This window comes from Adiantum capillus-veneris, chromosome 24, assembly GCF_014529385.1.
Source record: "Adiantum capillus-veneris isolate H3 chromosome 24, ASM1452938v2, whole genome shotgun sequence".
NCBI lineage: Eukaryota > Viridiplantae > Streptophyta > Polypodiopsida > Polypodiales > Pteridaceae > Adiantum > Adiantum capillus-veneris.
Window position 1 is genome coordinate 102,668,355 of NC_140954.1, and position 17,985 is coordinate 102,686,339.

At 43.6% G+C, this 17,985-nt stretch overlaps 1 protein-coding gene across 1 annotated transcript in view; it reads left to right on the forward strand.

Annotated features, from left to right (window-relative positions):
* The window catches only part of RD2 (Adenine nucleotide alpha hydrolases-like superfamily protein), a 42,198-nt gene extending 24,725 nt beyond the window's left edge, over positions 1–17,473 (forward strand). Inside the window, exons 2-5 of the mRNA XM_086498915.1 lie at positions 12,268–12,380; positions 12,784–12,905; positions 13,146–13,219; positions 17,226–17,473. Coding sequence (XP_086355041.1) covers positions 12,268–12,380; positions 12,784–12,905; positions 13,146–13,219; positions 17,226–17,254 — 338 coding nt within the window. The 3' untranslated portion in view covers positions 17,255–17,473. The remainder of the gene's footprint in view (positions 1–12,267; positions 12,381–12,783; positions 12,906–13,145; positions 13,220–17,225) is intronic.
* Positions 17,474–17,985: the final 512 nt, after the last annotated feature.

The following is a 17,985-nucleotide window of genomic DNA, read 5'->3' on the forward strand; positions in this document are numbered from 1 at the left end:
AGGTGTTTTGGTGCAAACTGGAGGCCAAAAACAAAGATTTTAGCGTGCTGTAATTTCTTGCCAGGTTTTGTAAAGTGCTCTAAAGTGCGTGGAAAGCCACTGTTTACTTGGGATTTTGTCCGTGGAGACTTCTACTGATGTTATGGTGCCGAAATTCGGTTAGAGTAGGGGAATTTCAGCCCGATAAAAGTGGGACAGCTTGTAGAAGTTTACAGGTTTTTCTCAAGTGCAATAAGAATAAAGAAATACAGAAAGGGGCGTGAGTCTTTGGGGCCAACGAGGTGTCATTGTCTGCTTGGAAGCATTCTAGCTCCCAGGCCGTGTTTTGTTTGAGTGTAATTTCTATCCACAGGCTTATTCGTGAAGTTCCTTTGTGTCGTAAAGTTTAACAGTTCAAAGATCAGGTGAAAGCTAAAGTCTACCGCCCTACAGGCCGGTTTCATGGTTCCATCGCGGGGACAGAATCACTTTTTCCTCAAGAAGTGAGCCTTGGCTTGTTTCGGCGAAGACACAAAGCACAAGAACTTGGAATCACACTATGGTTGACAAGACAAATGACGCGAGGGAAGAGGGTTCCTCTTTGCAGTACAGACAGGTTGTACCTCTAGTGTTTGGGGTTGGTGAGAGTTCACGGCCACCATTGTGTGTGCCTTTTGTTTGATTTAAATGCTCCACAAGGTCGAGTGACACAGTTGGTTTTGCTGTGAATGTGTTTTCTCGGTTGGTGCAGAATATTAGGTTTATGGAATTTCTACAAGCGCCACGAGTGTCACAACATACAAGGAAACTGTCTCATGCAGAAGAGCTTGTTGAGGCTCAAGCCAAGGTCCCTTGTGCATCCCAGCAGGGCAAGGCACTCACATGTTATGGAGTCAGTTGGGACTCCAAGACAAAGTCCTTCTGTCCATGAACAGGTGGTTAGGACGCGTATTCCATAGGCTTTGCCAGTTCAGCTAGCCACCTCTCGGAGTCCAAATGTTGGTTTAAATGGACAGGGAACTAATTTCCAGGCTATGCGTCAGGTTTTTCCACCATCCTCGGTATTTCGGGGGTGGATCTGTGTTTCAAAGCATGGTTGGCTATGCGCCTGGAAACCAACAGTACATGCCAGGAACAGTATTTGGGGGTATGCAAGACATGATACCAATTTGCCAAACCCCATGTATGGTAATATCGGCTTACAACAAGGGTTTGAGTGCAAGCAATGCTAATTTGGACGCTTTTGGTATGGCTGGTTTTTTTCGACAAGTAGGTAAATATGGCACCAGGGAACCAAAATGTTAATGGCCAAGGGGCACAGAAGATCCCCACCACTGTACCCATGTTGCAAACACTTCCCTATGATAATTTGGGAGCACTCGATAAGCCAAAACCATACAAAGAAGGTGGTGCACCTGTGAAGTTTGATACTTTCAGCAAATTTGAGGACAAGACGAAGGCTCTTACTTTCCTCCAGCAGTTTGATACAGCTTATGCAGGAGGGAATTTTACAGAGGCCTCCAAGGTCAGGAAAGCTGCCACTTTCTTGAAAGGAAATGCGTGTTCATGGTGGACGACTTTGTTGATGCAAGGACAGGCACCCGCCACATGGGTTTACTTCAAGAAAATGTTGACATCTGCATGGCTGTCAAATGAATTTGAAGCCAATGTCATGACGGATTGGCACCAACTCAATGCGGCTGCTTACAAAAGCTTAGATGTGTACAATCGGAAGTTTTGTGAAGAGTTTCTCTCAGTAACTTCCTACAGGTTTGTGCCACTGACATAGCAGATAGAGAAGTATTGTTGTGGGCTGCCTGAAGGGCTCAGGAACTATTGCATAAAGAATAAAGTGGCCACCCTTACTCAGCTTATGGAAGTTGCCAACACTAGTCATGCCTTGTTGAACGGAGAGGACAGTGGGTTTTAGGGCAACGTGAAAGGGGGTGAAGTTAAAAAACTATCCACCTATGAATGCAAATTGGATGGAAGAAAGTGTATTGCAGCCTCACCTTGAAGCTTTGGTTTACAACCCATGTATTCTCCAACTCAGATTACTTCAATAGAGCAAAGGTCAAAGGGCTTGACACGTGCTCAAAAGAGGGGTGATGATAGAGCTAGCACTTCATATGTTTAAGGATTCAGTGCAATAGAAGTGTACATTGCTTGACAAAAGTATAAAGGTCTCATTAAGTCATGAGGACACATGTTTAATAGTCTTTCTTGCAGATACATGCGATGATAAAAGGGTGCTTACCACACTAAATCATTTATGACATGTATATATGGCATGCAATTAAGGATGTTTGCGATTTTAAGAGGGGGGTATGTCATGAGACTATGACAACCACTATATATATTTGCTGGTTTCTTTCCCTTGATTTTTATTTAATTTCTTGTTAAAATCACAAATGCCCGGACATTGCATGGCCAGTGTGAAATTGCTGTTGGCTGAGAGTTTCACCCGCAGGAGTCAAGGCCAGGAAGCCACAAGATGGTCGGGATGATCGGCGCTAGAATCCGACTAGTAAAGAAGTGGCTAGGCTCAGTTAAAGTCATTTAGGCCCCGTGGCAGGACTTTATAAGTTGGTGGGTACTAGGGATTAAATCAAAAGGAGCAAACTGGAAACATGGCAATAGGAGAGAAACCTACAGATCAACACATGGTCTAGAAGGTCTCATCCAAGAGGGGGGCCGGGGCACCGAAAAATGAGGTTGAAGGCTGATTTTTAAAAAGTGTGCTCTATTGTGTGTGTGTGTGTGTGTGTGTGTGTGAGTAGTGGGTGTAGGTGATCACAGCTTTAATGAAAAGCTTGCCTTCTCCTTTGCCTCATGCAGCGCGATGATTTGCTCTTGCGCATCTCTCTCCCCCCTTTGGACATATGGTAATGCCCCTCTAGTTGGGCTTCTCAAATGACCACGTATAGTTCTCGGGGTTTTATGTGCCTTTGCCAAGGAAAGAGCCTTTTGTACAGGAACCGGATTAGCTAGTTGCTAATCCCCTTCAAGTATGCACACTTCCATCGCGAAGGAATGCGAAAACGGAGAGTTTTCTCACGTGTGAAAACTCGTCCAATTTACAAGGGAACTATCCCATTGCGTGCGAGAGCTCTTGACACACGCGTAGAGGTGTTTGCTTCGCTCAAAATGATGCAAAACAGGGAATTACAGCTTGCTGTGTTTTTTTTGCAGGTTTAGGGTTTTGCACCTAAACGACAAGATATTGCTAGGGGAGCCTCGGGAAAGCCATGGGTGCTTGTACAAAACAACTTAAAGAGATTTCCTACGAGGAATCTCGTCTAATTCTAAGGGCACGTGACCCTACAAGTGTAGGATTCGAGGGCTACCCACATGAGTGATCGACACGTGAATTGTAGCGCAAAATAGAGAATTACAGCTTGTTGTATTTTTTGCAAGTTTAGGGTTTTGCCTAGATTTGATGGCTACAGGTCCCAGGAGCTTCGGGGAAGCTAGGGAATCACTGAACGGGTGTTTTGGTACAAACTGGAGGCCAAAAACAGAGATTTCAGCGTGCTGTAATTTCTCGCCAGGTTTTGTAAAGTGTGTGGATCCGTGGAGACTTCTACTGTGGTTATGGTGCCGAAATCGAGTTAGAGTAGGGGAATTTCAGCCGATAAAAGAGGGACAACTTGTAGAAGTTTATAGGTTTTTCTCAAGTGCAATAAGAATAAAGAAATACCGAAAGGGGTGCCAGTCTTTGGGGCCAATGTAGTGGCACTGTTTGCTTGGAAGCACTCTAGCTCCCAGGCCGTGTTTTGTTTGAAGTGTAATTTCCAGCCACAAACTCATTCGTGAAGTTCCTTTGTGTCGTAAAGTTTAACAGTTTAAAGATTGGGTGAAAGCTAAAGTCTACTGCCCTACGGGCCGGTTTCATGGTGACCCTCGGGGTCACCCTTATAGGTATTTAAAGCTCGGTCGAGCAAGGACCTCATGAAATAGCCCACGACTTTATGAAAGGATGCTATACGTCACTTATTAAACGTTGATGAAGCGGTGGTTCGTATTCGGTAACTACCTAGGCTGAATAATACTGTATGGGAATGTCAGGTGCAATGGAAGGGTTTAAGGATTTTAGCTCAAATCTAGTACTTGCACAAACACATGATTACCTTCATTTGAAAGAAACGGTACTGTAAAGGCTCACAAGGGTGGCATAACCATTTCTAGGTTGTCCTAAACCCTAGAAGTAGGAGTTAGCTTGTCCACATGCACATAGGGTTAGATGTGTACATTACATCCCTCCCTTTTTATGGTGAGCCATTGGTAACGAGCTGCATGGCTTCCTAAAAGTTCCCTAGCAACTCCAAGGAATCTATGAACTCTTCCTCCGCCCACTTTGCTACATGGGGTCTACGATACTTGAAATTCAAAAAGGACTGCAACGCTTGCTTCTTTAAGCCACGCCGAAAGCGATGCAGCAAAAATTGCTTCGGCTTTGTCACAAGACTTCGAAACCCCAAGCTGGGAATTGGGCACGACACCCGAGAGAATCACTTAAAATACTTCACAACTTCAAAATCAGAGTTCAATTTGGTCGACACGGCCCAACGTAGTTCCGTGCCCAGAGGTATTGGCCCCAAAGACTGGCGCCCCTTTCGATATTTCTTTTATATTAATGAATGAGTAGAGTACAACTCCTGTGGGTCCTCGCCTCTCAGACTCTGCGTCCAGATGCTCTAAAGGGTGAGGCCCTTGGGCTCCTTTTATTCTTGTAAGGGATGTCAAAAGTAGAGCCCCAAAAGCCATAAACTCAAAAGCAAACTTGTTTCAAAAATTTTAGGCCCAAAAGCAATAAGCTTTAAAAGAATTCAACTCCTAAAAGCATATGGTGCTCCAAAAAGCAGCCAGCACAAAATATGGAATTCCGTACAGCCTGCCACATCACCAGCTGTCATCGCAAATCACAAAAGGCCGTACAGTCTGCCATGTCAGTAGTCAGCGCAATTTTTGGAGGTCATTACTGTTGTTCCACCACGTCAGCAGTTGTCCTACCGTACACAGTGTGTGTTCGGGCATTACTGCCACGTCATCCTTGTGACATACCCCCCTCTTGAAAGAATTGTAATCGGCCTCGATTACGCGTGCAAAATCAGACATACGCTATAAACCAGTTCAGTGGACATTGACTCTAAGTATCGATGCACTAGACGACACAAATCCAGCACTTGTACAAAGATGACAGTCACATCACATCACATGGTAGATCAATCACAGAAAAATTCATTCCAAATCTCAGACCATGACTGCCAGCAACGTATTTAGTAATCACATCTAGATCCATCCCGGACCTCACTGATGTCGAATTAAGTAATCCTTATTGCGATCATGTCTATAGAGATTTTCCACTCAAGCACTGTCATATGCAAGTAATCATTCGTCCTCAAGCATCGTCGTGTGCGAGTAATCATTTCCGGGGATCCCAATCCATCACTAAGTTCATATTGAATAGAGTGGTCCAATCATTCAGTTCTAGCTATGTGGCCATCTCATCCCGCAGGAACTCTTGATGCACTCACGAGAGTTCCATTGAATCAGTTGTGATTCAATATTCATGATTTATTATCAGGTTCATTCGGGAGCTGTCACTGCTCCAAAATGATCATCATCTCATTCTTAATCCTGTTATCTGTTCACAAATAGCAGGATCTTTTATAAAACATTAGTTTCATTCAAAATTCATGATACTTATCGGGTTCATTCTGGAGTGTTCATTGCTCCCAATTCGTCATCCATTATCATTGATTTCACCTATTATCTGCACACATCTAGCAAGTTCTTCTAGAAAACATTAATTTCATATATAAATCAGATTTACCTTGGGAAATTTCCATTTCAAAGTTCTTTATTCACACACTTAGTTCATACTGAACACAATGTTTCAATCATCTAGTCTTCTCATCCGTCTAGAAGTCTTGATGCACCTAGATCCCTGTGTGGCCATCTCATCCCGCAGGAACTCTTGATGCGCTCACCATAGTATCGAATCATCTCATTCATATGGGAATCTTGATGCACTAGAATCATTCACATGCGTCATCATCCATTCATTCAAATTCATCATTCTTATCTTGAATCGACGGATCTATTCTTGAGCTTCCGTCGCTCCCGATCTCACCATCTCATCCTCGATTTCACCTACAAAACATGCAAGGAGATGGCTCACCTCGTTGCAAAAGAGTGGATGTCCAGCTCCATGCTTCCCAATCCATATAGATGTGAGTTCCTCGCTCCTATTTCCGGTTATCTGTCACAAACAACCTGATTGTCAGTACATCAATATCCCTTTTAGTGTCCTTTTTAGTATCTGGTTCATCTTTTGGTCAACAGTTTTGTTCGAGCTCTTCTTGCGAGTAAAGCTTTCGCTTTTCTGCACCCGTATGGCCTTTCAGCTTTCCACCCCATCCTGAGAGGAGACTCAATGGCCTCACGCCATCTCTCGGGTCTTTGGAGTGCTTGATCAACCTTTTCACACGTGTCAACCTGCAATTGACGCTTGTACTTCGCTCTAGCAAAGTTCTCTGTCACGTGACACATCCAACCCTATGTGTCCGTGGACAAGCTACAGCATGATCAGGGTTGAGTCAGTCCAATTTAGTTCTTTCAAGTGAAGTAAAGTGTCCCTTGCGTTTGTGTGCGGAGTACTAGATCCGAGCAAAATCCTTATTCTCTTCCGCTGCACCTGACATTGGTATCAGAGTTTTGGCAGTGTTCTGTATTACTCAAGGAAAGAACCATAAGAATCACAAGATTTTTTTTTTGCTTGTTGCGGTCGCACGAACCCAAGTTCGCTTGGGCGTGTCGATTCCTAATCGTGTTTTTGAAGAGTGACAGGAATCCCAAGAAAGAAGGGCTTGTCCAGCCTCCCCTTGTGTCTCTTTTCACTCATTGAGAGCAGAACGTGCACTTAGCGGCCGGCCAATCGACGTGAGGTGGGAAAAAGCAACCTTGGTGTGAGCGCAAGGCCGCCAAGGGGTGCGCCCGCGGAAAAGAGTAGAACTCGGGTGAAGAGAAGATCCTTCTCAAACGCGATTTGCAAGCAAAAGAAAACCTCAAGAACCTCAAGACTCTCAAGAACCCAAGTTCCTCGTGAACTTAAGAACCAAAGATCATAGTGCATGGTCGTCACCCGAAGCGGAATGGATACTTCGCATACGGGTGATGAGCATGAGAGAGGCGACGAAGGTTTCCCCCCACCAAGAGATTTTTCCAATCCTCCCCCTTCGCCATCTACGCCACGAGTTGGACCCACGTCTATGGAAGCGATGGTCAAGTCGATGTTGGACATGATGGCACAACAACAAGAAACGAATCGAGTTGTGTTGGCACAACTTGCAAGCAAAGTAGAACAACAAGAAGCTGAGGACCGCGAGCGCGACGAAAGAAACGCAAGAATTGCCGCACAACAAGAAGAAAATTGCATTGCTTTAGAACGCGAACGCGACGCACGAAAAGAAAGAAAAGAACTAAGAAAGGAGGAAACGGCAGCACGAAGCTCGGCTTTGGAGATCGAGCGAGAGGCTCAAAGAGAACTACGAACTCAAGAATTGGTTCGACAGGTACTTGCCTCAAAATCCGAACCACCCAAGGATCGTGGGAGTTCATCAAGTGGTGCAAGCCACGATACGGATTCCAAGAACCCGGTCACAGAGAAGTTGACTTTCAGTAAGTATGATGGTAAGATGGATGCTACGGTTATTCATTCTTGGTTGCATCAATTTAATGCTTATTTTGCGACAACTAAGAAGACAGGAAATAGCAAAGTTTTGACGGCAGCTATGTACCTTGCTGGTGATGCCATCAATTGGTACCACGCATGGCAAGAGGCACAGCTAGCCACGCACCTAGAGGAAGCCGACGAATTCACGTCCCTCTCTATTAGTTGGACTGATTTCTAAGACAAGCTCAAGGCGCGGTTTATGCCACCTCAGTACCTTGCACGATTGAAGGACGATTGGCGCGCTCTCAAGCAAAATAGTATGCCGGTTATTTCTTTTTCTAATCGTGTTTTGCAGCTAGGTACGCAAGTCGGATGATGAACGCAAAGAGGCATTCCTTTATGGATTGGACGAGTATATCAAGTACGATGTCGAGGTGCTCGATCCAATTGATCTCAACAAAGCGGTAGCGATTGCTCTCGCACAGGAGATGAAGCACAACAAGGGAAAGCCTAAGGAGAACAAGACTTCCACAAGTACCTCGCAGACTTCTCAGAACCCTCAGAACGGTAAGAATGGTAACTCTTCTAACCAATCTTCCAACAGTCTCTCAGAAAAGAATTCTTCCAATGAATCTAAGGGTAAGGCTAACACAATTGCTAAACCTAAGCTGACTCCAGATGAAAAGGTAGCACAAGGAATTGTAGGAGGATACATCACGTCGGAAGAGCAAAGCACTTATTCTAAGGAAGGTCGTTGTTTTCATTGTCACATTAAGGGTCACATAAAAAAGAACATGTCCTAAGCTTGAATCCAATGAATCTAATGAATCCACAGAACCCACTTCCTCTGTCAATGCAATTAATGATAAGACGAGTGTGCCTCAAGTTTCTCATGACCCTCCCATTGATGATTCTCTCATTAAATGTTATGGTCGTATGTCGGGGCAACGTTTTGTCATATTGTTTGACCCAGGTAGTATGTATGATGTGATCAGTCCCTCTCTTGTTGAGAGAGCCCGCCTCGAAGTTACTCAGAGATCTCCTATCGAGGTCTCTGGCTTTCTTCCCGGTATGGACGCTCTCATCACGGAGGAGTGCCTTGATGTGTTGTTTGCAATTCAAAAAGCTGCCTTCAATAAAAGATTTATTGTTTCTCCTCTCTCAGGATGTGATATGATTTTGGGCATTTGATGGTTTCGTGATGCTAACCCTCTCATTGATTGGGAGGCTAACACTTTCACTCTCAATGCCAAAAGTGATTCTCCCATTTTCATTCATGGAGAGGACATTGTTCATTCTCCATCTCTCATTGCTAATATGCAGGACAAGATTGAATGGATTCATGAGAAGGAGACTTCCTCATTTTTTTTTTCTCCAAAGCATGACACACAAGATTTGCATGATTATGAGAAGCATGATTATTTGAATGATAATGATGATTTGCATGATCAAGATGTGATTTCTCACAAGCATGATGAGTTGCATGAAGAAGATGTGATTGTTCACAAGGATGATGTGTTAGTGGATGCTTTTTCTAGCGAAGCTAACCTCGTTGCAGATTCGATCAATCACGAAGGATCGATCTTGGCTCTCGAGTCTAGATCCAAAGAACCCTCACAGGAAGTATTATGTGTTCGCATGATTGATACGCACGCATTGTTCGAATGTTTCATTCGTGATTGTTTCCTGTATTTTAGTCAACATCTTTATGTGATCCCTTTTCCTAGGCATGACATATTGTATGTTGAGCACGTTTCTCTCATGGATGAGCACGAATGTATGCGGATTTTTCGTGAAAAGCTGAAAAGTATGTATGTCAGGAAGTCACATTCCATGTCTCTTCCTTGGCATGACACAGTTTCCGAACGAGCACATGAAAGTATGAGCACCAAGCGTGGGCATTTCCATTGTGTTTCGCCACAGTTGATTGCTCTAGATCATAAGAGAAAGATTTGATCTCATTGTTTGCGTGTATGTGGTGAACGGTTTGGCATTCCGTCTATTGGTTCATTTACATTGCATGCACAGTCTTTAGAGAAGACAATATTTTTTTCACTCACTTTACATGGCATAGGTATGTTCATGGTTTTGTGTTGGAAGTGGTTTCAGGAATTTTCACCCATGGAGATTCTTGAAGAAGAAAGAAGCATGACTCTCGACGAAGTTGAAGCATCGAAGGAGCCACAGAAGACTTTGTGTCGCTCTCGGTGCAGCTCAAAGAAGCAAGCGTTGCAGACCTTTATGAAGCTCAAGTACCGCACGACCCACACATCAGAGTGGGCCGGCGAAGAGTTCCTTCCAGGATTTCGGATGCTATTGGCGATCTCCCTCGACGCCATACAGTTCGGTACCAGTACCTCACTTTGAAAAGGAGGGGATGTCACGTGACACATCCAACCCTATGTGTCCGTGGACAAGCTACAGCATGATCAGGGTTGAGTCAGTCCAGTTCAGTTCTTTCAAGTGAAGTAAAGTGTCCCTCGTGTTTGTGTGCGGAGTACTAGATCCGAGCAAAATCCTTATTCTCTTCCGTTGCACCTGACATTCTCCGTCGAAAAATTTGCCCAAATCTTCATTCTTTTCTTCAATTCCCGCGCCGGATTTCAAGCCAGAATTTGCGAGTTAGGCCATGCAACCATCGCAAATTTGTGATAGATTATCTATAGGGGAACCTATAAGTGAAGAAAGAGCTTCGAGCTTGTGTCCCCTCTGGCCTCCTTGTCGTAGTCTAGATCCAATATGGACACTACATCCTCGGTGAAGACCATCTTCATGCCTAACTTGTACATCGATATGAGATGGAAACCCAACTTTGGAGCATAAAGAAGCTTGGAGGTGTGTATATCCCCTAAGTTGTCTGAAATCAACTCCATGTTACCCTCGCTGTGAATAGGAATCTCTGATTTGTCACCAATGAAAATGGAACCACAGTGTCTTCGCATGTTGGTTAACTGGTCCTGCGAAGGTGTCATGGCCGCTTGAATCGCAAGAGTTGTCTCAACCTCCGATGTCCTTGGAGAAGTTTCTATAGGTACCATCTCTAAATGAACAAAGGCTGGGGTCTTTACTACAGCCAAAAAAGTAGAAGCCTTACCAACTCGCTTTGGAAAATAATGGTCTTTTTCTCCACAATTTTTGCAATGCCGCTCAACTGTCAAAGCCTCTTTTTTAGTATCCATCTTGTTGTTGTTGTTGGACGAACCAGCCAAGGCTTTGGAGCCTAGCTTCTTCCCCATATTAAACCGCTCCTTTTGGTCCGATACCGTTGGGACAATCTTGTCCCACGTGATAGTATTCAATTGGCCACTCGTAATTAGTGAAGAGTAGAGAGTTGAAATATTGAGGAGGCAATTGCCTTGTCCTCTTAATCGATCCTCTTGCCCATATGAAGTACCAAGGAGGCAACCGGGCCAAAAGCCAAATTGGCTTGTCCTCTGAACTGATTCTCTTGCCCATATGAAGTATCTCTTGCTGGAGTTCCTGCATCTTGTTGATATGGTCCCTCATGAACGTCTCTTTGGCATCTAGGATCCGCAACCGCACCTCCAAAGCAATCTGCTTCATTGAAGAAACTTGATCCCAAATTTGCTTCGCATTGTTCATCTATCGAATCTATTCGATGTAACTGATGACAGATGGTGTGTTGTTGAGGAGGGAGATTCAAGGGGTTAAAGGGGGGAAAATGGAGGTTAAAAAGAGGTGGTGAGGTTAGTCAATGAGGTGGACGGGGAGAGAGACAACAAGAGAGCATAGTTACAGGGAATGACCATTTTCAGGTTCTCCTTCCTTGTTTCCATCCCAATTTCTCGTTTCTAATCCCCGTCCCGTGTTTCAGATGTGAGTATCCAAAACAAGGAAAGACATTTCATGCATGTTGCCGTTCCACGTTCCCGTTCTGATTTCCTGTTCCGGGTAACTATGCGCGAGAGAGAGAGAGAGAGAGAGAGAGAGAGAGAGAGAGAGAGAGAGAGAGAGAGAGAGGGGTGTGTGTGGCTGGGCTTCATGCGCGAAGGTGTGTAGAGGGCGTAAGAGGAAGATAGTAGCAATGAGAGAGAAGGAAAGTATGTGAGTGTGGTGCAGAGCAAATGAACATGACAGACGTACAATTTTTTTAAATTTCGTTTTTCTTGGGTCCAATTTTAGTCAATTTAGCATTAAAAATGTCGAAAAAATTTAGAAGAATCAGAGGAAAATCTCTAAAATTCTCCTGGAACTAGGAATGTCAATTTTCCCTTGGTGTATCTGTTTTGACCAATTCGGATGTCTCAATTCTTTTGAAGATGCTTATTGCATAACGTACCCAGAAAATCCGAATTTATGGATAATTGGAAGATTTAACTTGATGACTTGAAATCGGCCATAGTGGGCAATTCGATTGTAAATTAAGGCCAATTAAAGTGTGCTCACCATTGATTTGCTCGAAAAATCAATTTTAACAACTCAAGTTCTTGCAGGTTTATGATTATCTCTTTTATGCTTGTTAATTAAAAATCCCTCAAAATACATTGATAGCTTGCAAAATATTTTCCTAAGGAAATTCTACTGTGCGATACTACACAAAGGTATGACATCTCTTCACTGACCGTGTCAATTTTTCTTAATGCCGACAGATAGCCCAAATGATAAATCATTCAACACAGCAGAGGGATCTCCTCGAGCCGTTTTCGAGTCTACGTCAGCTTTGATGGAAAGGTTTGCAGTGGAGGCTTATGAAACTGCTATGGTAAGTCAACTTCCAAGAGGTCTCATTGATATATGTGATGTGTGCAAGTATTCCAGCCCTTTTGTATAGCTCATAAGTCAGAGCTTTCGGAGCTTAAGAAGGTATATATAATGGTGTGTGGCAAAGATGGATACTTCTTTCTAAGTTTTGTTTCTCATGATATAGTACTCCCGATTACCCTCACTCAAACGGTCAGCTAATGGAATAATTTCAGGATAAAGTATGAAAAGCAATAGGCACTTGTCCTTGAGGAGAGTGTTCATGCAAAAACCGCTAAAAGAGAGGCTGTTGTTTACCGTTATATAATTGATAAATTGTGAAACATACAGAATCCATAATGTTTTGTCCTTTCTGCTTGAGTAGGCTATTGAATCATTTCAAAGCTAGATCTTGCTTGTTGCAGGTGAAAACAGAGGTGCTGATACTCACTGGGGGCGAAGTTGGTAAGGCAATAGTTCAAGAAGCAAGAAGGATTAGCCCCATAGCAGTGGTGATAGGAAAAAACAGTCGCGGATTTCTTAAGAGGTTAGGTTATTCTTTCAACTCTCTCTGTGTGTCCTCTCTACTCACAAGAACACCTGGTGTATGTATGCACATGTTGTAGGGCTTAGTAGACCGTTCGCACGTGCCTCTAGATGCATGAGCCAAAATTGTAATAGTGGAGTAAGAGCTACAGACTATGAATGCACTGAACACTAGACATTTGTCCATTTTTTGGAAAAATCAAGGCTGTCAATATTGAGATTTTGTATCTTGATGAAACAGCGTTTTGCATGGGAGCATCAGCGAGTACTGTTCTCATCACTGTCCGTGTCCACTAGTCCTCGTTCCTCCAAAAGGTAAGCCATTTTAAAAACACTGTGCACACACACCCATGCGGGTGCCATGCGCACCCGCACGTGCATGCACACCCACACACTTTTTTTTTTGTAAATCCATTTTGGTTAATTTACAAGTGGGAAACCTCCAAATGAGGAAAACCCACCAGAAAGATCAGATACAAAGGGTGGAACACATAAGTGTTCCGTAATGGGAAAGCTCTACAAGCGAACATAGAAGAGCTGTAGGATGTCCAGGGATTTATCCCCAATGTCAAAGGTGAAATGTAAGGATTGCCTAAGCGAAATCTTGAACGAAGGAAAAGGATCCGCCTCTTGCTGATGGAACATGCAAAAATTGCATTGGCGCCACAAAGACCGTAGTGACCAAAATCTGACCCATGTGAAGAAGGTCGCAAATTGTTGAAGGGAGGTTGGGAGAATGCCAAAAACCCAGAATCTTTTGTGGAAGACCGCTGAGGGAAATTGGAGGCACATACAGGTAGATATGCAGTCAAGGAGAGCCATGGTGAAGCAACAATCCCAAAGCAGATGTCTTACAGTCTTATCACTGGGGTAACATCTGAAACAACGAGGAGCTGATGCAATGCGCCACAAGGAGAGTTTCAACAGGGAGAACTCCCAACAAACAACGCCACGATCAACAATCATTTTAGCCAAGATTTTATAAATAACGGGTATAAAAGTAATCGGCCGTCAATGTGAGAACTGCTCACATAGCGCTTGTTTAGGCAACATTCTCAGCAAACCCTCTTTCCAAGATAATGGCAAATTCTGTTTAGACCACACAACATTTATCATGTACAACAAAGATTCTTTTAGAGGCTCTCAAAAGGAGATAAAATCCCTACAGTGAGCCCATCCCACCCAGGGGAACACACATTGATTTAATTTACACCTTAAAGTGAGGAAAAACCACAATAAAGAGATACAAAAGACGGAGCATCGTGATGCTCCGAACGCTAGAAACAATCAAAGAAAATCCTATAGGTTTCAAGAGAGATGTCTCCCACATCATAACCATAGTGTAGTGCTTGTCCAAGGGAAAACTTGAAGTAAGGGAGAGGGTCAATTTCTAGTACATGAAACATTTGAGAGTTACGTTGGTGCCATATGGTCCACATAACCCAAAATGTGACCCGGTTGAGGAAGACCTCAAACGAAGACTGTGGCAGTTGGAGGACTCCAAAAATCTAGAGTTTGTGAAAGATTCCGGATGGAAACGAAGGCGTAGAGCAGAGGACACTTGTTTGATGAAAATCCGAGAGTAGTGGCAATCCCAAAGCAAATGCGTAATAGATTGGTCAATTCCATGACATTGGACACAACGAGAGGAGACGATGCGTCTTACATGCAACAAAGTACCAACCGGTAAAGCACCCACTATGCATTGCTATAAGAAAATGCGTTCGTTGAGTGGTAGGTGATTGTTCCAAATGCGAGATAGCGTTCTTTGCCACCACAACTGAGACTTGGAGAGTGACCACATTTGATTTCCATGAGACACAATCCATGCATCAGACTGCAGCAAAGCATAATCTGATCTAGCTGATATGCAATCTAACCTAGTATTGACAAGATCAGAAAGTTGAGTCCCCACATAATGGAGGCACTGACCACAGAAGACACAATCCATGCATCAGATTGCAGCAAAGCATAATTTGACCCAACCGATATGCAATCCAACCTAGTATGGGCAAGATGCCAATTAGAAAGTCGAGAATCCCCACATAATGGAGGCACTGGAGAAACATCAGCAAGTAACTACTGAATTTGCTGCCACAAATGCTGATAATGAGGTCCCAGCCCATAACGAAGCGCGGCAACATGTCCCGCATCATCCACCACTTGAGCAACGTGGCAAATCCCATTTTGCAAAAGAAAGTATGCTTGTCTAGGAGAGCATTGGACCAAAGTAAGAGAGAATGCTTTACTCCAGTGGATGCTCTCCAACCGTAGTGAGGTACCTTGAAGGGATTGGCGACCATGCCAAGATAAGTGCGAGGTAACATCCTTCCAATCTGCAACAAGAGACGAAGTGAAGGGACATCGTGGAATATGGCCATCAAGCTGTCCAAAAATGACATCCCAATACGAAGGGTGCCAGTGACCAAAAGACGACGTACCAATACCATCCCATAAATGTGAAACCATGATTGTCTAAGGCTGTTGCTGATCTACCAAAACAGGCAAGAGCATAGCTTTCTGGGCCAAAACATGCCGACAAAAATCCAAAATATTGATTCCTCCCAATCGTTTAGGTGTGCATAACTTATCCATGGATAAAATAACAATCCCTTCTTGTGGGAGGATCTGCGCCAGAAATGCTTCAACATACCAGACATAAGAGACCCAAGGCACCGTTGAGGCTAGGATAAAAGCGGTAAATAGAATTGCACATAAGCCATCATAATGCATTGAAAAATTCTGAGACGCACACGTAATGGCTAGGTTGATAATTTCCAATAGCTGAGCTTTAAGTGTAATCTTTGCAGCACCCAGTGAAGTTTTTGCATCGTTGACACATTCCAACCGATCGGATATCCTAGGTGGCGTACTATGGCTTAAGGGGCCATAAAAGCTTGTGCCAATCGAATTCATTAAGAGGCAGCAACTTGGAATTACAAAAATTAACATGTAGTCAGGCCGCCAAGCGAAATAAATGCAGAGCATACATAATCTGCTCTACATCCTCCTTATCATTTTTGGGCATAAAAAGAGAGCCATCAGTGTTTCCGAGAAGGTAGAGCCAGACCATGCAAACGGCTTGAGGAAGTGAGGGCCTCAAGATGCAACCTCAAAGGGTGCGAAGCAATTGTAGAAAGCAAAGCACTAAGAGGACACCCTTGTTTGATTGAACACCCTAAAGCCCAAGCATTTTTGAGAGAACCACCTAGCAAACTTGAAGAAGTGCTCTGAGCAAACAAGAGAAAGACCACCTATGAGATTTTTGACCCAAACCCTAGCCTCTGCATTGTTTCTGCAATATAATCCCAAAACAAAGTATCAAAGTCCTTTTCAATGTCAACTTGCATGACAAATACATCTTGCTGAGTGTATTTCGCATACTCCATGCCAATAATGACATTCGCGAAATTGTCAATAATGTGCCGACGAGGTATGAACCATATTGGGATTGATAAGTCCTTGATGCAAGTAATCCTTAATACAGTTGACTATCATTTTGGCCATCAATTTGTAAACCACCGGCATAAGAGTGATAGGCCTCCAGTGAGAAAACTGATCACAAGAGGCATGCTTTGGCAATAGCTTGAGCAACCCTTCCTTCCATGAAAGGGGGACATCGTGCTTCTCTCAAGCCGTATTCATCATAACTAGTAACGGCTCCCAAAAAAGACAGGAAAAATTCAACAGTAAGCCCGTCCCAACGAGGAGATTTCCATCTACCCAATTCTCGTAAACGTGCATGCAACTCTGTGTTAGTGAACGCAACTTCCAAATTTTGTGCTTGCTGTACTGAGAGGATGGGAGTAACATGCGACAGAAAAAGATTGCGTACCTCTCTAGCTTGTTGTGTAAGAGGGGGCGGTGCTTCAAAGATATTCTCATAGTGAGCAACTAAAGCCTCTGCCAACTGCTGCGGGGAAGATGTCCATTCCCTAGAGGGAAGCTTGACTCTTTTTATGTCCTGAGATTGACGAGAATGATGTAAATGCTTGAAAAACTGTTTGGAGGCACAACCTTTATCAGCAAAAGCAGGTCGCCTTGCACGAGTCTACCATTTAGCCAATTTCCTTTCATCATTGTGCCGTATAGTAGTACGAGTGCATTAAGGTCAGCGTCCGAAAGCGAGGAGGAATCACTCGTTCACACACACACACACACACACACACACACACACACACACACACACACACAAAATCTATCTCTGCATTTACACACATGCGCGCGCGCACACACACACACACACACACACACACACACACACACACACAATCTATCTCATGTGCAATTGGTAAGCTGATGCTGATTATCGCTGTGACAGAAAGTTGTGATCAGTCAAATGCAACATAAGTGCGTGCTCTGAAGCAGGTTTGCAATACGTGTAGAGGGTTGTCATTTACAAAACCTTGTATAATATTCAAAGCCACATTCTGCTGAATTTGTTAGACTGCACAAATATTGATGATGTGTAACGATTGTAAACAACATTGCAATTGCAATTCTTTGTAACAGTTCTTATAGCAAAAGTATTGGTGAAGTATCAATAAATTAACTGTTGTGCAAAAGCTATATCAATGTTCAGATACAAGAGGGTTCATCAAGGCAAATGAAAAGAATTTTCTCGTGGACGTTGATTTTGTGCATATGTTCGTCCCAGTAAAGTACGACAGTTGAAGGGTGCCATATAACAGGCTGTATCAGATGTTGATTAGAAATGATTTAAGTCATGTCTGTTTGAGAGTTGATTTGTATACATCAAGTATGTTTCTTTTCTATTTAGAGGTTAACTGGAATCACTTGGCCCTTGGGTTGTTTGTGCATAGCACATCAATGCAATACCTTCAGCACCCATATGTCTAGCTTAAGTAATACTCATTTCAAGTAACCATTGCAAAACCCCAAACTTTTCCCATACATAGACTTACTCGGACGAGCAAAAAAGTGGGGGGAGGGGGTTAAGTGTTCAGGGTTTTCTTTCAGAAGTCTAAGATGATGCACACAAAGACTTGTGTGTATGTGTGCGCGCACATGCACTTGTGCAAGATGCAATTGGGTGGGTGTGGGTAATAATGGAAGGCAAT